The 22,285-nt window shown below is 37.3% G+C and overlaps 1 protein-coding gene and 1 long non-coding RNA gene across 5 annotated transcripts; one reads left to right on the plus strand and one right to left on the minus strand.

Moving 5' to 3' along the window:
* The first annotated feature begins 912 nt into the window (after nucleotides 1-912).
* On the plus strand, nucleotides 913-20,393 carry LOC5564515 (protein MCM10 homolog). 4 transcript variants are annotated; one of them, XR_002500558.1, is made up of 5 exons: nucleotides 913-1,010; nucleotides 1,075-2,369; nucleotides 4,982-6,160; nucleotides 20,060-20,149; nucleotides 20,222-20,393. XR_002500558.1 is itself a non-coding variant. In XM_021845154.1 (3 exons), the coding sequence occupies exons 1-2, from the start codon at nucleotides 1,137-1,139 to the stop codon at nucleotides 6,143-6,145; spliced, it is 2,397 nt and encodes a 798-aa protein (XP_021700846.1). In that variant the 5' UTR covers nucleotides 965-1,136; the 3' UTR covers nucleotides 6,146-6,160; nucleotides 14,842-15,179. The 4 variants fall into 4 exon arrangements, 2 of the variants coding, with proteins under 2 accessions (XP_021700846.1, XP_001648853.2); XR_002500559.1 differs by lacking the exons at nucleotides 20,060-20,149; nucleotides 20,222-20,393 and adding exons at nucleotides 14,842-14,957; nucleotides 15,022-15,179 and having other exon boundaries at nucleotides 965-2,369; XM_021845154.1 differs by lacking the exons at nucleotides 20,060-20,149; nucleotides 20,222-20,393 and adding an exon at nucleotides 14,842-15,179 and having other exon boundaries at nucleotides 965-2,369.
* On the minus strand, nucleotides 18,165-19,184 carry LOC110676608. Its single transcript, XR_002500560.1, has 3 exons — nucleotides 18,764-19,184; nucleotides 18,420-18,669; nucleotides 18,165-18,344 (listed from the first exon to the last, which is right to left on the minus strand). It is a non-coding gene; the product is annotated as an uncharacterized LOC110676608 (long non-coding RNA).
* Nucleotides 20,394-22,285: the final 1,892 nt, after the last annotated feature.

Consider the following 22,285-nt stretch of genomic DNA (forward strand, 5'->3'; position numbering starts at 1 on the left):
GTTACTTACGACGTTTTTGTACCAGTGTAGAATCGACTCAAGTAGTGTTTTGTTTTGATTCGTGGTTAAGTAACTTTGTCTCCCATACAACAGAGCGGCGAAAGTAGTGATTAGGTTGCGAAAGTGGAGAATCTTACTTTCGTCGTTTGGTAAATTCGGAAATTTAACGTTCTAAGGCTGGTTTGCTACTGACAAGAAAAGGAATCGCCAATCTCGATGCGTGGAAAATTTCTTCTACGAAATGGTCAAGAAAATCTTTTTTTTCTGATCGCAGTACGCTGTTGAGAAGAAATGTCACTTCAAAGGGGGCTCTCTGTAGGAAATTTCTTGACCCATTCAGTCAAGGAATTTCTTTACTTTTCTTGAGCGAAACAGCATACTTAGCTTAAAAGTGAAAAATCGAGTTGATTTAGAGTGGAAAGTGTAGAATTTCGTCTGCAATACACGTAGGATTGATAAAGTAAGTTTGTTAACTTTTCTGACTTGAGTCTGTTTGAATAAGTCTTCGAGAAATCGTGATTGAGTGTACACGCAGCGAACTGGACTATCGAATTTCATACATTTTGCCTTATGAAAGGTGGAACGATTATTGCAATACGAACGCTTTATGTATCGTTTAAGCATCACTCCACATCAAGGCATCGATAGGCGTGTGGTGTACGCTCGGATCTATCGATCGCAAGGTTCTTGGTTCGATTCCAGGTTGCCGCGAAAACGTTTTATATTTTCAAATTATGGTTTCATAAGGCAAATTTGTGAATTTCAATCCAATTTCTTGTGGCGAATTTTCACAAGGGATTCCTATGTTTATCGATAGTCCATTTCCCTGAGTGTACAAATTAGGCGAAGAAATTACTTTTCAGCAGCAGGGCCCAAAGTACGACCGCTACCCTACTCGTGATTTTGTCGGAAATAAAGATGTGAACCGTTTTTGAACCGGTTACGTTTCTGAAAAGGCGCGCAAAATGTAAACACACTGTTCCGCGGAAGGAACTGCACTCAGCCCACAGGTACAAGTGAAATTCAGTTATCGGAAGTAATTTGTTCGGTCTTAATTGATTATCTTCTAAATAGTTTATAATTAGTTCAAAACGAGTTCAAAAGTGAGAGCAAATCCTCGGGTCCAGTCCGGTACAATGTCGTTCTCCAACGTCGAGAAAAAGGAAGCACAGGAATCCATCGAAATGGACGAGCTGGAACAGTTACTATTGGCAGCGGAATCTGAGGAAATTTCATTCGTAAAAATAGCACCTTCTACCAGTTTGACTGCTCCGAAAGACGGTTCGATAAGTAGCTCATCATCCAGCAAGAAACCTGCACTGAAATCTAGTTCGATTTCGCTCAGTGGCTCGACTTTCCTGCAAGATGTGGAAGGACAAAGCTCGGGACCTGCCAAGCAAGAAAAATCAGCCATAAAACCTTCCAGCGCGGTCCATAGTGGCGATACGGACTCGTCCGATGATGAGGAGGTCCGGAACTTCCTGGAGAAAAAGTACGATGAATATGGACGTGGTATTAATGCATTGCTCAAGCAAAAAGAGGAGGAAAGGGTTGATATTCAAATTTCGAACTTCATTGATAGAGCTTTGAAAAAGGCTGACGAAGAAGTTTCGAAGCTACCTAAAAAGGACACTCCTAAAACAAAAGCAGAAAAGACGACTGGAGATGTTAAGCCTTTCCCTGGGGCAATGGCCGTGGATTCGGCAGTGCCGATTACCAATGGTAAGATACCGAACATATTCCAAAAAAGCGTATATACCGATCCAATCTTTGGTATACGATTAGTCCATCCCCTGATTTCAAGCAATATCCTTAAGGAGAGAATGCAAGGAAGGAAACCGGTTCCCATGAGTAAGATTAAATATCACATTGAACATGGGAACCTGAAGGAAGATTGGGCCGTTGCTGGTGCTGTTCTGAGTAAGAGTCCTCCAAAAACGACTTCCAAAGGTGGCCAATTTTCGATTTGGAAACTAAGTGACCTCCATGGGGAAATTAAAACCATAAGCTTGTTCCTGTTTTCGCAAGCCCACAAAGATTTGTGGAAAACGGCCGAAGGGATGGTCATCAGTATTCTCAATCCGGGTGTGTTGGAACGCAATGAGGACAGAAATATCGAGGCCGTGCTCTCGATCGACAAATCCGCCAAGGTGATGATACTGGGTCAGTCGAGGGACATGGGCACGTGCCGAAGCAGGAAGAAGAACGGAGAGCGCTGTACGGCCGTTGTGAATCTGGAGAAGTGCGAGTACTGCGTGTACCACGTGAAGCAGGAGTACAACAAGGCCTGCAATCGGGGTGGGCTCATTTCGTCGACGGCCGGACGGGGACTGAATGAGCTGCGGAATAAGGTGCTAGGGAAGAATGAGGTGAGCTTTGACGCAATACATTACTCTTTCAAACAGCTTCAAACTAATAGGCGTAGCCAGAGGAACGAAAGATTTCCATTTGTTTATTCCCATTTATTTTGTAATTGGCACTTCGTTTATAACGATAACCTGTTAGAGTCAACTCTCCCTAACTCGATATTGAAGGGACCATCGAGTTACAGAACACAAAACCAGTGCAAATGCAATCCAAGGGACCATCGAGGTAGCCATAAAAACAAACTCTTACTATGGTTCTCTAATTCGATATCGAGATACAGAATATCGAGTAAGGGAGAGTTAACTGTAGTTCAAATTTACATCGAGTCAAGGAAACAATTTCATACCCCCAAAAAATACCTCCAAGAAATCTTCCAGAAATTACTCCATGAATTGTTTTAAAACTTATAATCTCCTTTCTAAAAAAATCACAAATACCGTTTCTTGAGCTGCTTTACAAAATAAAAACGTTTAGGCAATCCTGATGTAACATTTTGCAAAGTTTATAGTCATGCGACCAAGTATACGTTTAAGACGGCTCTGAATGAGTTCTTCCACATAATCTTCAATAATTATTTTCATTATTAAAACTTTAATATATTTTCGAAAAATAACTTCTAGTATTTTTTTTCTATATTTTTTTCTAAAAAATCATTCAACTCTATTATTATTATTATTTATCTTTATTCGAGTGGCTTTTCGCCCTTGGCGAGTTCGCCACTTTTAACGACAAAAATACTAGCCAGATGGGCTAGCCTAGATGAATTACAAAGTCAAATTCAGCTCTTTTTTAATATTTTCAGGTAATTTCCCATTTTTTTTTTTTTTTTGAATTGATCCTTATAGATATTTTGGATTCTGTTGTGAACAACTTCTTGGCCTCCTTCAAAGATCTTTCCAAAACTCAAGTGATGGCTTCTAATTCCATTCAGAAACATAAATAAAGTTTGTTTTGAATATGTTGCATTAATAGTTCCGGTTATTATTACTTTGATGTTTCTAGGAATTTAAGTTTTTTTTTCTCTGACTTCCACCAATTATTAAACATGAATTTATCCCAGCATAAATTAGAAAATATATCAGAGATTGTTACAGGATGCATCCAATGCTTCAATGAGGTGTGTATTTTTTATTTCAGTTCGGATGCGCCACTACGACCAGTCGTTAGATCTTACAAAACTCGTATTTTCAATATAGAAAGCACATCAATTTTGTTTTGCTGTAAATCAAAGTCAAATTTAGATGTTATTTACTACTGGCTTTATCCATAAAAAAGAATGATTGGTCTACGGAGTCCTAAGGAAATTTCTCAAAATATTGGATTTCCACAAAATATTAGAATTCCACAAAATATTGCAATAATCCAATAATTCAAAAACAAAAAAAATAGAGTAATTCTGGAGAAGTTTTTGAGGAATACTTAAACAAATTTATGTCAAAATCTCTGAAGATTTTTTTAAAGTTAATAAAAAAGTTTTTAAGGAATAAAAAAGCGCTCCTGAGGAAATTGTTATTGACATTCTGTAATACAGTCAATCTTCCATAACTTGATATTGATGGAAACATCGAGTTAGGGAGGTATCGAGTTATACAACACAAAAGTAGTGCAAATGCGATCGAAGGGACCATCGAGTTAGCGATATCGAGATACGGAATATCAACTAAAAGAGACTTGACTGTAATTTCTAGGGACATCCTAGGAGATTCTTAAATGAATCTCTTAAAGAATTTCGGTGATCTGGAAGAAAGTACTTAAATAATTGAACTAAATTTTGAAAGAACCCTAGAAAGAATTCCAAGAAGAATTGCTGAGGTGTTCATTGAGATAGCACTGGGAAAACATTTGTATGCATTTCATAAAAGAAATCCTCAGAAAATAGATCTCTGGAGATGGAATTTGTCCATCTTGCTCTTCCGGAACTTTTCCGGAACCTCCATGACGAAAAAAATCATTTTTCAAACAAAATTCAAGATGGCGGGCAAATTCAAAATGGCCGCCAAATTTTTTTCAAGTTTAAATGAAAGCTATATCCTTTCGCTATACGATGTCACTAAGTTTGCTATGTGTTCCAAGCGAAATATGAGACATATCACGTAAAGAAATACCCAATATTTATCAAAAAATGGGCTCTTTCGCAAACTGTTCAGCTAGCTGGCGTACGAGGGGTCCACCAATTTGAGAAAACAGAAAGGACCACCCTTAAGTTTTATCGAAAACTAGTGACCAGTGACATAAAATTGAAATTCTAACGATGGGTGCCGATGGCGGTCTGGTTTCAGCGAGAATTGCTCATATACCGTCAACGTACCAGTATCCGCTCATGTTCCAGTAGCCCGCTCACGAGTTTAGAAAGTGAGATAATTTGAGTAAATACGCAAAAGATTGTCCACAGTATGATTCAATCTGTCGATTTGAATCGTCTAGTGGCTAAAGTTTTCAGATTTATTTTATTTAAACTTGTCTTTTTTCGGTGTGAGCGGGCTACTGGAACATAAGCGGATACTGGTGCACTGATGGTAATCCAAAAATTGTATACATTTAAATGTAAAATGATCGTTTTCGCGTGAAATTCGTGAAAAAGTTTTAAACTTAATTTATTTTCAATTTATTTCAGGTATTCTACGGTGGTCAAAGCTTTTCAGCCGTCAAGGCCAAAAAGAATCCCAAACAAGTTGAAAAAGATAACCACCGCATGATGACCCTATCCGACTACTATCAGTCTCCGTTCCAGGGCAGCAGTGGTCAGTCGCAATCAAGTTCATCAGTTCCATCCTATCGGCAACAACCAAATGCAAAACCCGTCCAAATTAAATCATCGGCAGCTAGACTGGAACTGGACATTAAACAGCGCCAAAAAGATATGGAACGTTTGAAGCAACTAGGACTAGGTAGTACTGAAGGATCTTTATCGATAACAAATGTCTCGAAAGAAGTAACTGTTGCTCAAAAGATTACTCAATCGAATAATACTCCAACTTCGTCTCCTCGTCCTTCAGTTCTCAATGGTTTTGAAAACAGATCATTTAGCTTAGAATCTAAACCAGCACCTAGACTGAGCACTGGTAATTTTGTCATAGACATGTCAGTCTCCCCAAAGCATGCAGTTCATTCTCGCCAGAAAGCCATCGATATTCTGAAAAAGAAACCATTAGAAAAGTCCAATCCAAATTTCATCAAATATCGAGGCACGGAAACAGGAAAGAAGCGCGCCTTAGAAGAGATTCAAATGAAAGATGAAACAGAAAACGACAATCTCTCGAAAAAGCAGAAGCTAGATAAAGAGGATCAGGCACGCAAGGATCGCCTCAAGGCGATCATGGAAGCGACCTCGTCACACACAGACCTGATCAAAGCTCATGAGGACGAAGAGCAGGAAAAGTACTTCAAGGATCTGGAACGGAAGGAAGCGATGGAGGAGAAGATGATGAACACCTTCAAGGTGGAATGCAAGGCTGTGATATGTGTGCAGTGCAAATACATAGCCTTCTCGGCGGCCGACCGTTGCAAGGAGGAACGGCACGAGCTCAAAGTTCGCGATGCCGAGAAACGGTTCTTCAAGTGTGCTGACTGTGGCAATAGGACGGTTTCGTTACACCGTTTGCCCAAAACTACCTGCAAGAACTGCCAAAGCTCGCGGTGGGAGCGCTGTGCAATGATGCGTGATAAGAAAGGACCGAATATCGGAACGGCGTTGTCGATTCGGGGCGATGAGGAGAAGTTTTTGGGAAGCTGCGCGAATAGTGCCAGTTTGAATTTGTTAGTTCCAGATGAAAATTAATATATACGTTGGAAGGTAAGTCGTCATAAAAAATACCTCTTCAAGATATTGTTCAATAAATTTTTTTGCTTATACACATAAAAATCCTTGGGATCCGTAAACATATCACCTACAGATACACACTTGAAGATCGCTTACAAGATTTGCCCTAGATGTAGGTAGATAAAACCTCACCGAATTCTCAACAGCAGTTTTTTTGGTGAACCGTTCGGTGATTTTTTACTTCACCGAACGATCTGTAAATCTTGAAAAAGTTCATCTGTCAAAAGAAAGCACCGAATAGTTCGGTGATTTCATACAGATTTTCTGTAGAATTGTTAGTTGTTTCAGGCGGTTTTCGGTGAAATTCCTAAAAATTTACGATTATTATTTGTTTTTCAATTCTCTATCATCACGAAGCAGCGCCTACATCACTCTAACTGCAGCATGTTCGGTGAATTTTTAACAGTTCGACTGAAAACATTTGTGTTTTACAGATAAATCCGTAAAAGCATATTTCACTGTTCAGAATCTGTGGTTTATTATAAAAGATATTTGGAATAACGGTCATTTGGCATAACATTGTTCCATCTAGGATTAAGGAAGGGATATTATTTGTGCTTATTCTGCGCGGCGTGTGAGGTGAGGCGAGTCGAATGAAGTGACAATTGTCGACTCGCTCTCATTTGATTAACATTAGTCGTCTCACGACACTCGCGGTGAGAACGACTCGTCTCGACTCACACGCCGCGCAGAATAAGCACAATTCTAGTTAGGCTAAATAATCATTATGCCAAGTGACCCTTAGGCAAATAGCCATTATGCCAAATGACCTTATGCCAAATAGCCCTATGGACCGGTGCACAAGTTCACTATTTGACTTTTAAGCGGTGCCGTGTTATTTACATGACCATAGCAACGGGTGAATTCGGCACCGCTCAAATGCCAAATAAGTGAACTTGTGCATTGGTCCATGGACCGATGCACGAGTTCACTATTTGACGTTTGAGCGGTGCCGTGTTATTTACGTGACCTTGGCAACGCATGAATTTGGCACCGCTCAAACGTCAAATTAGTGAACTCATGCATTGGTCCAGAGACCGATGCACGGGTTCACTAATTTGACAACCAATGGACCGATGCACGAGTTCACTTATTCGACGTTTGAGCGGTGCCAAATTCATGCGTTGCCAAGGTCACGTAAATAACACGGCACCGCTCAAACGTCAAATAGTGAACTCGTGCATTGGTCCATAGCTCTTATAACTGCGTAAATATATAAAAAAATCCATCATCGTCATCGAGGTGAATATCATAATTTATTAGTACCCCATGAATTATTTAAAATATTTTACAATATGACCCATACAAAATATCTGTTAATAAAAACATCGTCAAGATACCATACCTATTGGTTAAGCATAAAAAGACACCGTTCAGAAGGCAGCTTTGGTTTGTGAAATTCATAGTCTGTTAAACTGTGAGTTGTAGCACGTTTGATGTGTGTAGGCATCGAATTGGAAACATTTATTCCTTCAAAAAACGAAGAGTTTTGTAATGCACCGTGCAAAAAATGTGGCTTTCATAATTCTGTCGCGTTGTATTATATCAACAAATGATGATTTTTATTCAATTCGATCACACAAATATCGAGGCAACAAACCATTAATTACTTGAAGAATGAACACAATCGTCAAAAATAAAATCCTTGCTTCACTGATAACCATTGGAGAGCATGAAAGACGAGGAAGTGAATCTTTTACATCTCAAAATCAAACGCATAATTTTATTTTGCAAACGTTGCATTCTAGATATGTTTAATCACACACACGCAATTAAATGTCTCACCATCAATTTGTAGCGAGCCGTCTTCAACGGTTCGATTCTGCGAAATCAACATAAAATCAGGTTTACCTAAATTAATTTAAACTGATTATACTTCAACCATCCGCCAGTAATGGCGCTAGTAACATTTTATTTCAATTGTCTTCTTCTTCTTGGCATTACGTTCTCACTGGGACAGAGCCTACTTCTCAGCTTAGTGTTTAATGAGCACTTCCACAGTTATTAACTGAGAGCTTTCTTTGCCAAAGTTGCCATTTTCGCATTCGTATATCGTGTGGCAAGTACGATGATACTTTATGCCCAGGGAAGTTAAGGAAATTTCCATTACGAAAAGATAATGGACCGATCGGGAATTGAACCCAGGCACCTTCAGCATGGCTTTGCTCAGTAGCCGCGCACTCTAACCACTCGGCTAAGGAAGGCCCCAATTTCAATTGTCTATATATCAAAAATTCCAAGTCAAACTCTTCACCGCCCTTTATATGCGGAAGACACCAACCTTCTAGCTGATAAGAAGTCTAAGATATGAACAATTGAAGAAAATTTAGAACTAGCGCCACGTAGCGAATAAATTCTCATTCAGACTTTTCTCCGCCAGATAGCCCTTGATCTGCTGAATATCTAAGCCGAAGACACCAACCTTCTAGCTGATAAGGGTCTTTAAGTTGGAGAAGATCGAAGATTTCTTTTCACTAGCGCCACCTAGCGGATGAATTTCCAATCAGACTCTTCATCACCAGTCAGCCCTAGATCTGCTGAGCAGCTTTGCTGGACACACCAACTTTCTAGCTGATGAGGATCTTGCGATGCAGATGATTGAATTAAATACACAGTTCGAACGAAACGTGTAAATTTCTGAGACATATAATGCACATAATTGGAGCGTGGAATATCATGGATATTTACATGATATGTCATGTAAACTTCAATTATATGTCATGTAATCTAGCAGGATCCTGAGTGGTTACATGATATATAACACATTTTTACATGATTTCAAACTGAAATTTACATGACGTCATGTTTACATCACATAAATGATGTTTACATGATGTGTAATCTTCATTATTTTTAATTGTGTATGTGACTAGCGCGACCTAGCGGATGGATTCTCAAACAGATATTTTTTCGCCAGATAGCTCTAGTAAAAGGGGGAAGAATCAGGGGGGATATCTCACCCAAGGATTGTAAGACGCAGTAACCGCATTCACTTCAAAAATTATTTCAAATTTATTGATCTACTCATCTCTAAATTATGTCAATTTAAAAATTCAAGATTTGTCTCGTGCTTTGAAGAGTTAAGGTAATTAAGAAGCGAAGCCAAACTTTGAATTTTCAAGTGCACACGACTGGAAAATCTGACAACAGTTTGCGTTGAAAATCAATCAAATTACTTGCTCGCTGGTGTAGACCAAAGGGATAAATTTTCAACGTAGAGCGCTGTTTGGTTCTCAAGTCTGGTGTTCCAATTTAGCTTCTTTTTAAGTTCACAACGAATAAGTTCTAAAATATTGATGTTTTAGTTCAAAAACCTCCGAGAGAACATGCCACTTATAAGACAGAGTTTGCAGCTTTTTTTTACACAAATAATTTTGAAATAATAGGTTGCTAATGCTCCATGTATTATCCATTACAGAGTGATAGTTGACAAATAAACAATCTTTCGCTCTTTCATGCAGTATTGAACGTAACATTTCATAAGTTTCTCACTTGTCATAATGTTCTGACTGGCCTCGAAGGTGTATGCATGAGTTTGGGATATAGGTTCACATATTCACTAAAATATTAATGTTTATTTTTTTTTTGCTTACCCCACTTAGGGGCAATGGAGGCAATATGAACATACGGGGCAATATGAGCCACCCCGATTTTGACCTCAAAAACAGTGTTTTAATGTCTAGTATCATTATGATCTGCTAAAGGATGCTTCAAATAGCCACCACAATAAAAACCGTAAGAATATTCGTTTAAAAACTCAAGATATTTACAAAAATGTACGAATTTGTGCTCATGAAAAGCTTATAATTTTGGCAGTTTCCAATTAAGTCTATAAGATAATTACCTATATTTATCATTCTGGTAAATTTTACCAATCCATTAAAACTTCTAATCATACTGTACAATTCGTGCGCGAAATTTGATTTGTTCGCAAACAAAATTATTGAAAAACAATATATTATTTTGAAGGTGAAGGGGCGGGGCAAAATGAGCCACCCAGATTTAAGCAATCCAAACGGTGTTTTGAACATAAAAATGCATTGCCTAAATATACCAGATTACGTTTTTACTACATAGTCATCTTTATATTCACCATTACAAGTGGAACACTTTGCTAGAAAACACGTTGAACCAAGTATTGCAATTTAGTACTAGATTAACATGGTCTGTTTACAATGGGTTATGTATCTAAATAACAAAAAAGCCGCTAGAATCAATAATTTCAAGCAAAGCTAATGAAATTTCATTTCCAATAATGTACTATTCATCACTAACTCTTCTCTAAACTGTTTTAAATAAAAATAATTCGATTGAATGAGGTGGCTCATACTGCCCCGTAGGGTGGCTCATAATGCCCCATATGGTTGGTGAACATGCAGAAAAACATGGTTTTCCAAAACGTTCTTAAAATAATTTTCAAGTTGATGTTAACATTAATTATCGACGTAACTTGGAAGATAACATTTTATATTTATAAGATCAGATAAGTTAACATTTTATATTTATATATTTTTTTTGCTGTTTTTCTATGCATTCCATGACGTTTTACATAGGTGGCCCATATTGCCCCAATCGCCCCTATCCACTTGCGCAGTAGTAGCTTATTTCGGATTTTAAGATTGTTTCGCATTAGAAAATCTTTTGGGGCGATAAATGGATGCCAAAATAAAAATCTTGTAGGTTCCAACATAAATTAACTTTTAGTGGTTTCGGTTCCATTGTTACGTGTTTGAATAGATAGATAGAAAAAAAAATGATGAATCTAAAATAAAACATAAAACGTATAAATGTAAAATGGTAAATGCTACAAACTAAACAAGCAAGGACTTATAACGTAGAGGTTATAGTGACTACTTCCTTCGGAAGGGAAGTCAAGTCGTTGATCCCGAGATGAACTAGCTCAGGGCTAAAAATTTCGTTCATAAAGATAGAAAAAAAAAGATGGGACACTATTTAAAAAGTGTTTGTCGAGTTGCATGTTTCTAACATATGTTTTATAGTAGAAAAATGATCTACTTAGGTTACTTATCTTAGCTCGGATTACACTAATAGTGGTAAGCTCCATCAAAGTTAATACGCCAATCGCGTATTATCCTCGATTTTACCATAGTAAAATCGAGGATAATACGCGATTGGCGTATTAACTTCGATGGAGCTTACCACCATAAATATGTTACATAAAAGGTCAAGAACTATCCTTAAGCGCACACGTTACGAAAGTTATAAAAATATGTTGCCTCTAAATTGGGCAAATGTATGAGTTTAGAAACGTTGTGTTACTCTAAAAATTATAAATTTAAGAGGAAAATAACCATCATCGTTTTACAAATTTTCAAACCCAGTATTTTGGCTCCAATTCGAAGCAATATTCATGAAAATCTATCGTTGCATTATACTTGCTATGTATAATTCAATGATAGATGTTTATGAGGATTTCTTTGTATTTGAACGAAAAAACTGGTTTTTCATTTTTGATGATTGCTGATGATTGAATGATGGATTCTTGAGCCTTAATATTGACAATTCGAGTGACAAATAGAAGTTCGGCAGTCAAAACTTAGGCGAAGTTCGGCGTCGGCATTCTAATTTGGTGCTTCGCCGACGCATAAGGATTGCCTTTGTCGGCGTTGCACTTCGGTAGAATGCGAACTTTCCATGATATTTCATTTCTCTTATGAACTTCGGTCTAAAGTTAATCTGAATGCACAATGGATCGATGCACGAGCTCACTGGTTGACGTTTGAGCGGTGCCGTGTTATTTATGTGACCATGGCAACTAGTGAATTCGGCACCGCTCAAACGTCAAATTCGTGAACTCGTGCATTGGTTCATGGACCAATGCACGAGTTCACTAATTTGACGTTTGAGCGGTGCTGAATTCACTCGTTGCCATGGTCACTTAAATAACACGGCTCCGTTAAAACGTCAAATCTCGATTACTTTTTCAAATCGACGTAAGTAACTTTCGAACGGTTTTGAAAAAACTAATTCAGAAGAATCACAACCGGTCTTCTAAAACTGTTTTAAAATGAATCACCTTTTTAACATTTTTTCGCCGTGTACATCGCTCAAGAGTTCTGTTTGATCTTTCGACCTTGACACTTGCTTTTCCCGGGGCAAGCGACGAGGGCAGGATCAAACATGTCGCGCGTCGGTCTCGTAAGTGAAAAAGTGGCGTGATCGGTGAGTTCGGTTGAAGAAAGTGAAAAAGTGCCGCGATCGGTTAGTTCTGTTTGATCTTTCGACCTTGACACTTGCTTTTGCCGGGGCGAGCGACGAGGGCAGGATCAAACATGTCGCGCTTCGGTCTCGTAAGTGAAAAAGTGGCGTGATCGGTGAGTTCGGTTGGAGTAACTGAAAAAGTGCCGCGATCGGTTAGTTCTGTTTGATCCTTCGACCTTGACGCTTGCTCCTGGGCAGTGCGTCAAGAAAGCCCGAACAGTTTTTTTTTATTCTTTTTGGGTCGCGCGCTTATTTTGTTTTTCCCTGAGTGCTTTTTTATAGCCGAGCAAACGAGTGAAGCCGAAAGTGGATTGTGGCTGCTCAGTCAAGGATAACGGATCAATTGGTGAGCTCGTTTCATGCTACTATTTCTAATCTATAAAATATGTATGACTGCACATTCAATCGTTACAATGGTGGGATGTAAATATGATTTTTCAATAAACTATGGATGGTTCGTCACTGTGAGTGTCGACACAAACTCTGATTCATGATTTATTTATGTTTAACATTTTTTTTTTTCAGAACACCTCTTATATACCTTTATTTTTGCAATTAAAAAAACTTTGAATGGTTCGACACTACAAGTGTAGACTTGCGAAAGGTTCACTTTATTCAACAAACTTTGGATGGTTCGCCACTGTAAGTGTCGGCATAAGAATAAGAGTGTTCTATGATGTCCCAACCAATCGAATTTTTTGTTTCTTTTCAAATGAGTAAAATATAATAACACATGCTTTCGTCCTGACAGCTGTAGGAATGTTACATTTAGGTATTTGTTCAACAAACTTTGAATGGTTCGTCACCTCAAGTGTCGGCATAATTTTCCTCTACATAGAAATTGTTCATATCAAATGAAAATATTATATTTACGTATAAGCATGTATATATCTCACAAATCATTGTTTATCATGGTCTAATCGCTTATCAAAGTGAATCCTATGACCCAACGATCCTCCCCATTAACAAACATCCCTCCCAGTAACCTTTGTGGAGATGCAGAGGCAAACACGGTCTCCAAAAAGCAAAGGTTACACACTAACATTCCTTCCCCAATCCCACCTGACTGCAAGGACGTGGCCGGCGCCGTTATTGACCCTGTATAAATAGAGGCACTGAATTATGCACACTGAAGAAGATTATGGCCAATCCCAGCCGAACTTCTAGTTGATTCTTTGTGCATTTTCACTGACTTCGGTCAATCACGGAATAGCAACCATTGATATGTGTAGTCAGTCTAAGCTAAGCTTTTTTCGCCGTGTACATCGCTCAAATTTTGCATACAATCAGATCGCGTTCAAAAACTAGGTAGTTTCTATTAATTTCAACAAAAATAATTATAACAAAATGATAAGCCGTTGCATACAGTTACTTTCGACGTTTTTCTACCAGTGTAAAATCGGCTCAAGTAGTGTTTTGTTTTGATTCGTGGTTAAGTCACTTTGTCTCTCTATACAGCGGGGCGGCGAAAGTAGTGATTAGGTTGCGAAAGTTGAAAATCTTACTTTCGTCGTTTTGTAAATTCGGAAATTAAACGTTCTAAAAGTGAAAAATCTAGTTGGGTAGGAGCGGAACAAGTGGAATTTCGTCTGCGAAACACGTAGGATCAATAAAGTAAGTTTATTCACTTTTTTGACTTGAGACTATTTGAATAAGTTTTCGAGAAATAGTGAACTCGTGCATTGATCCATGGACCAATGCACGAGTTCACTAGTTTGACGTTTGAGCGGTGCCGAATTCACTCGTTGCTATGGTCACGTAAATAACACGGCATGGCTCAAACGTCAAATAGTGAACTCGTGCATCGGTCCATTGGTCCATGCACGAGTTCACTAATTTGACGTTTAAGCGGTGCCGAATTCACCGGTTGCTATCCCATAAATAACACGGCACCGCTAAAACGTCAACACGGAGAAAAAACACCTTAGTTTGAAACAACCAAAATTTTGGTTGAATTTCAAACTAACAATTTTGTTGTATTTAATCAAAAATTTGTTGTTCCAAACTCATTGCTTTGTTTGAAACTAAATTGTTTTATAGGCTGTTTCAATATAGAATCTTTGTTTCTTTTTAATGTATACAATGGTTGTTTTGAACTAAATTTTTAGTTTGTTTCCACAAACAACTGGTTTGATTTTACCAAAAACAAGATTGTTTGTTTCTCCGATTAACTCTAATTGTCAACATAAATAAAAGGTTTGTTTCTACCAAAGCAATACTTTGAAACAAACTAAAATTTTGTTTCTATTTTTTTTTTGCTTTCCGTCAGTTAACTATGTATATATAACTGCAGTTACCTATGAAATCGGAAAGAGAACAACATAATGGAGTTTGTTTTCAGTGATAGATTTTTCAATTGAATGTTCTTGTGAAGGTAATTTGAGTAAGTGTTAATTTTTTATCCTATCTAAATAATACTTCCATTTTTCAAGGTCCTATTGAACTCTTTCGCTAAATGAATGCGAAAATTCTCATGCATCCAAGGCAACGATGAGTTCTGATGCTGCTTCTGGCCCTCCATTTTTCTATTCAATTCCTCAGCAAAGTGGTAAGACAAACTTCCTCAGAGTTTTGGATGTGCTGATTATAAAATAACGTAAATGTAATTTCAGATAAACAGAAAGTGCGTTATGGCTAGAAACCGCCAGCAGAAACCATCTTTGACGGCGTCTTTCTTTTGACAGAAGAGCCTGTTGTTTCAGGATTGAAAATAATAATTATCAAAAAAAATGTATTTCAGGAAATCTTGAATAAATAAACCTACTATAAACATGCTTTGTCATCAATAAAAAAAATGGAAAGATAAAACGTAGATGCACCTCACCAAAAACCAGAAAATTGGTTGAATTAACCAGCAAATTTGTTTGTTTTGAATTGATTCTTGTTTGAATCAAACCATTGTTCTTAGTTTGAAACAACCTACGTTCTTGGTTGTTTAAAGAACTGTCAAATTAAACAACAAATGATTTGGTTGTTTCAAACTAAGATTTGTTGAAATTATCTAGAATATATTGGGTACGAACAACATGAAATCTTAGTTTGTTTTCAACAATACAGTTGGTTGATTCAAACCCTTATTTTGTTTGTGCATAATTCAAACTAATATTTTGTTTGAAATCAACTAATAATTGGTTGTTTTTACCAATTATTTTTCTCCGTGTAAATAGTGAACCCGTGCATCGGTCCATACATATTGAATTCTACACTGAAATAAATCGAACCGAATATTTTATTAGGAATTCCATATCCATTCAACTGTATTTGGAATTGATAGACAGACTTTGAGGAAAGAAGTTTTGAACGTAAGGCAGCAGCACCTTGGATCTTGGAGGGCGCAGGTCTGGAGAGTTGGGCAGCTGTTCATACTAGGTTACATTACGTAGAAAGTGGAATCTGTTTTGCCGTGCACAAATTATGGGAAGTATTTGAAAATGTTTTCTTGTTCAGATTGGGTAACGCAAGAGAGGATTTTTAGCTCTGCGTTATATTAGGAGGATATTATAGTGCATGGTCTACTGATGACTGTGTATTTTAAGGGTGATCGAATGAAAGCTTTGTTGAGTAAAGTTACCGTTGATTTTTTGCAGTTCGTAATTGTTTTGAAATGTTTGTCGGACAATAAGAAAATTTTCTAGGGTATTTGTTTGGATGCTAATGCATTATATTGATAAATCTAATTGTTCGTATCACACGCGAAGCATAGCATAACCCAATGTATAATGAAATTAGGTTCGAAGAAAGGATTAATATTTGATCACTTAAACTTTACGCTGCAAGATATTCTTAATCGTTTTTCTTTTCTTCTGATGTACAGGTATAACTGGTATATTTAGCTAAAATAATGAACAATCATACGCATAGAGCCTACGGGTCATGCAGTTAGGATTGAAATTAAAATAATATTGCGCATTTCTTTCACACCACAAGTTTATCGCAGAAGTTTTTACATGTGCGGAGGCGTTGGTAGAGGTGCGCGATTGCGTTGAGTCGGGTCGGTGTTTTCAGCGGACTCATTTTTCGCAAATCGAAGAATGAGTGCTCTGAGGGCATCAACATGATTCGATGAGGTCCCACACTTTTATTTGCGCTTTTGCACTTGTAAATGTCTTACTAAATAGGAATACTTTGTGTTAGGGAAAGTGCAGGAGAATAAAATATAATTCATTAGAATTTTCTGATAGAGGCAGAGTTCACATGTTACTTAGGTATTTAAAAGCAAATGAGAACCACATTAAATAATAGATAAACACTAATGGTCATATTTTTATATATTTTCATTTCATCGCGGTCCTCATTGCTCGAGCGGAGACGACAAAACTCGAGGTGGATAGAATCGACGCAACTACGACACGGAAAAGAAACAGATGAGAAACTATCGATACATTTATTCAACTATAAAAACCACGTTTTAACGTAATGACTTTATTTCTTCTCGTTTCAGCAATCCAACAACCAAACCATCTCTACTATCTTTTCATTTCCTCTTCGTTACATTTATAGTCCCTCTGGCACTGAATCGAATGACGCATTCCGCTTTTTATTAGCGATGTCTTTGCTGTACGTTGAGCATGGTGTCGGAGGTGATGTGCTGTGTAGAACATCGGATGTTCTACACGGCACGCTACTTCCGGCATTTTGTTTGGCGTGCGGGATAGGCAGTGCTAGTGATGATATGAAGGCCGCTATTCGGTTTAGTGCCAGAGGGACTATATCTATTTAATGTATCTGAAGCTTGTGGGACCGCTTTAATTCCGGCGCCTGCTTGTGGAAGATCCCGGTGTGCTAAACGGTATAGGACATGTTAACGGGGGAGGCTTGGTAGGTCCTCACCCAGCCCGTGTCTAGATGGGCGGATAATTGTCTGCCAGGGTGTGGATTGAGCAATTACAATTACAATTCCATATCCATTCAACTGTATTTATGTTGCATAAAATTCATGTGGATTCATATCCGTGTTATCTGTCAAACATTTCCGATTAAACAGCGGCTTAGTGAATATTATCGTCAGTGGCTAACATTGTTGTTATATATATTGAACATATCACCGGTACATGTTTCGTACATAGTTTCGACGGATTCAATGGCATTGCGATTGTCATATGCATATTACTGAAGAATCAGGAAATTCTCTTTTTGCCTTTTGAAAATAATAAATCTCGATTACTTTTTCAAATAGACGTAAGTAATTTTCATACGGTTTTGAGAAAAATAATTTAGAAGAATCACAGCCTGTCTTCTAAATCTGTATTAAAATGAATCCCCTTTTTAACATTTTTTTACCGTGTACATCGCTTAAATTTTGCATGCATTCAGCTCGCGTTGAAATACTAGATAGTTTCTATTGTTTCCCACAAAAATTGTATGACAAAATGAGTCGTTTCATTCAGTTACTTACGACGTTTTTGTACCAGTGCAAAATCGACTCAAGTACACTGAAAGGAAAAACATAGTAGCAGCAACCATTTCGAGGGTGTAGTTAATAAAAGTTTACCACTTGATTTCAACGGAAAATGTTCCGGTATTAGAAAAACTATAACGTTGTGAATTTTACTATGTTTCGACAAACAATCTCGAAATAGTTAGGTTTACCATGTTCATGTTGATAATGAATACAGAATTATGGTAAATTTGACTAAATTTAGTGTAGCGATATGGTACGTCTCACTATTGCTAGCAAGCTGTCATCAATATCAAAACAAAACAAAGATTTTGCGAGAAAAAAATATTTTTATTCGATATTTTCGTATTTCCTCACTTTATATGTATACCTAATATTCATTTTGCTAATACGGATTGACGGCCGATAGGGAAGCTCAGATTTCTCACTGACTGGCAGTAGGTTTTGCATGGTCGGATATCGCAGAAGGCCCGCTCGAGTGTGGAACTGGTCAGCTCTTAGGCAGCCTACTGAGTTGGGATGCCTTCCTCGTCTGGACTGTTGGAGATTGTTGAAACAAGCAAAAAAATGTGAATTCTGTGTTTCAATTCGCTCACCGCTCACTGAACCTACGGTGCTGATTATGGTCAGGACACTTTGTTCGTCAGCATTCAGGTGGGGATTTCCGCTAGCGATCGATGAGGAGGAAAAACTGTCCATGTTCACCAGCATAATATTTTTCATTGGCATTGCGCGTTGGCGAAATCGACTGCATCCACGCCTTCGTTCAATATTTAGCCTCTAGTGTTCTTGGTAATAATAGTTGAAGAATAATGCGTTTTTCACTTCCCGATTGCAACATTGGAATCGGAGACATTTCACTCTGTCGGATCACGAATTAAACAAAATTTGTATTTGTATTTAATATATCACGAATTATGTATACAGCTGTCTAAAATTTGTTTTTATTTACTTACCATCGACATCAGTAATATTTTTTACCTACATATTTACGAATAAATGCACAAATTCACCATTATCCTAACCAGTTTTTTCAATGAAGCTTAACAAAATGGCTACTGATATGTTTCACCTACAACAGCAAACGCAAATAACATCTCAATATTTACAACGACAATGATGAATCGTCATATTGAAGCTGCAGGAAGTTTCAGTAAATATTGTTTGAGTCAAAACTACTATGTTTGCACTACGTATGGTAAATAACGAATAGTTGTTTTGTTAATTCAAGTTGTTCACCTAACCATACACTCTGAAGAGAGACAAATGGTAATTTTGATTGATTTCTGGTGAGCGTGAAGCAATACATGGTGGTGTTTACTATATTTGTAAATGGTAAAGTTAAGCAGGAACCCATGGTACTCATCACTATATATTTTTTATCAGTGTAGTGTTTGGTTTTGATTCGTGGTTAAGTCATTTTGTCTCCCATACAACGGAGCGGCGAAAGTAGCGGTTCGGTTGCGAAAGTTGAAAATCTTACTTTCGTCGTTTTGTAAATCCGGAAATTAAACGTTCTAAAACTGAAAAATAAAGTTGATTTAGAGCGGAACGTGTAGAATTTCGTCTGCGGCACACGTAGGATTGATAAAGTAAGTTTGTTAACGTTTCTGACTTGAGTCTGTTTGAATAAGTCTTCGAGAAATCTCGATTACTTTTTCAAATCGGCGTAAGTAACTTTTATACGGTTTTGAGAAAATTAATTAGGAAAAATCACAATCTATCTTCTAAAACTGTTTTAAAATGAATCATTTTTTTAACATTTTTTTGCCGTGTACTTCGCTCAAATTTTGCATACACTCAGCTCACGTTCAAAAACTAGGTAGTTTCTATTATTTCCCACAAAAATAATTATCAGAAAATGATAAGCCGTTTCATTCAGTTACTTTCGACGTTTTTCTACCAGTGTAAAATCGGCTCAAGTAGTGTTTTGTTTTGATTCGTGGTTAAGTCACTTTGTCTCTCCATGCAGCGGGGCGGCGAAAGTAGTGGTTAGGTTGCGAAAGTTGAAAATGTTACTTTCGTCGTTTTGTAAATCCGGAAATTAAACGTTCTAAAAGTGAAAAGTTGAGTTGGTACAGAGCGGTACGTGTAGAATTCCGCCTGCTTAACACGTAGGATCGATAAAGTAAGTTTGTATACTTTTTTGACTTGAGTCTGTATGAATAAGTTTTCGAGAAATGGTTTTGCTGTTCATATTGAATTGACACCGTAGTTACAATTTTACAGAATGTTCTTTCCTCTCTTTGCAGCATGTTTGACCCAAGCGCTCGTTCAGAAGCTGTATCCTGAAAATAGTTAGGATCAAACCTGAACGATAAAGATCTTATTGGCAATGTAAAGTAAGTATTTTAATATGTTCTAAAAATTTCTTACTAAACATAAAATAATATTGAATCTTGTTCATTTTGCAGGAGAAAGCTGAACATTCATGAACACCCCACAAGACCCCACAAGAATGGCAAAGTATTGGGCAACATACTGGGATCTATCATATGTGGACAGGAAAGAAAATTAGCATTGTAAGTTATTAATAGCAGATACCATGTAGATGAAACAGTAAAAACAATAAAATAATGAAAACAATTTCCGTGTTAGTTTGATAGTATCACTCACCGTATCAACTTTTAACTATATTAATGAAAAGTACGTTAGTTGCACTTAGAAGATACAATTTTTACAAATGGATCTTCTGTTTGGCTGCAATAACATGTATTTGGAATGCAAATGATGTTTACATACTCTCTTGGTCCGTACTAGGTATATTTTTTTCATATAACATGGACATGGATGTAGAAAAGCTTTCTTATATGTCACGCATATACCTTCGAACATACCTTTCCATACTATGGTAACATTCATAAGAAATTCTAATAGTGCAGAATTATATGACTACCATATACTCTTTAACAAGACAGTTGGCTCAGTGTAGACTTGTCGATTTATTCGAAAAGTAAAGTAAGTCATGAGTTTCTACGACACGCCAAAGAAATACAAAATAAACCGTCAATCGTTTTGTGATTTTGGTATCGACACATCGATCAAATCGTTTGAACAGACCTACAGTAAGGACAGAGTGCCGGCTTTGTTCAATCTATCATATGGAAGAACAAAATAACACCAAGACAATTTCCAACTCGGTCAGTAAGTGTGTAACAGTTAACGTGTAAATCTCGTAAATCTGTAAGGCCCAATGAAGTGTGGGCCGGTCTGCCGGTGCGTAGAAGAAACAGCGAAGCAGTTATCATCACCACCACCACTTCGTCACATGTTCCCTCATCAAGGGTGTAGCCGAATAAGAAGGGAGCGACTTAGGTCAGCGTTTCTCAACCTATTTGTCATGCCAACAGTTTCAGAGCAAAAGAAAATTGCTGATGAATACCAAATTGAAGTATTCAATATTTACTACCTAAATAAGGTATAGAATAGAATAGAAGATCAATACCTCAAGCAGTTATCAACAGAGTTGCTCGCTGTCACTATCAACGCATAAAATTTGCTCATTTGTAGGGGAAAGTGGGACTGAAAATATTATGAATTTTTCGAATGTTTGTATGATTTCCAAAAATTTTTAGATGAATACACTAGATCCGCATGATTTTCTTTGTCTTATAAAGTTCACGGATGAATGATTGATTTTTAAAATTTGTCATTTTTCGGGTTGATTTTTTACTGATGGGGTGATATGAGCACTAGACTGATGCAAATTTTGAAGTTTTTGCTCCCCTATGCTTAAACGATGTCAATTATGATGAAAATGATCCTCCCAAAATTTGAAGTGATTCGGAAGAAATTTGGTTGTGCACACACTATTTGAAGTTTATATGGAAATTACTATGGAAAAGGCAAACCTTTTGTGTTCAGTCCTCTAACTGCTCGTCATAATAATCTATGGAAAAGTGAACACACTCATCTCATGTGAAATCTTTCCAGCTACAACTTTGCTGAAGACCACATTTTGATGGGACGTAAGGATAATTTGTTATTATTGATTCCAAAGTCTAAACCATGCTCAGATGATCATTTAACTACTTTCAGAGCAACACTGCTTTTTTGCTGTAGAACATAGTAGCCTGAATTACTTTGATCTATCCTTCCCGCCAGGAGCACCACTGTTGCCTGCCGAACAGTTGGTAAAGCATGCTACATGTAAACCAACTTTATGATGATTAATAACAATTTATCCTGACGTCCAATCGAAAAGTGGTCTTCGGCAAAGTTGTAACTGGGAGGATGTCACATTAGAAGAGTTTGTTTACTTTTCCATAAAATATTATGACGAAGAGATAGAGGGCTGAACACAAAAAATTGGAGTTTTCCATAGTAATCTCCATATAAACTTCAAATGGCGTGTGCACAGTCAAATTTCTTTCGAATCACTTCAATCTTTGGGAGGATGCTGTTTACCATAATTAAAATCGTTTAAGCATAGGGGAGCTAAAATTTCAAAATTTGCATCACTCTAATGAGCACCCCAT

The sequence above is a fragment of the Aedes aegypti genome, chromosome 2 (genome assembly GCF_002204515.2).
Source record: "Aedes aegypti strain LVP_AGWG chromosome 2, AaegL5.0 Primary Assembly, whole genome shotgun sequence".
Taxonomy (NCBI): Eukaryota; Metazoa; Arthropoda; class Insecta; order Diptera; family Culicidae; genus Aedes; species Aedes aegypti.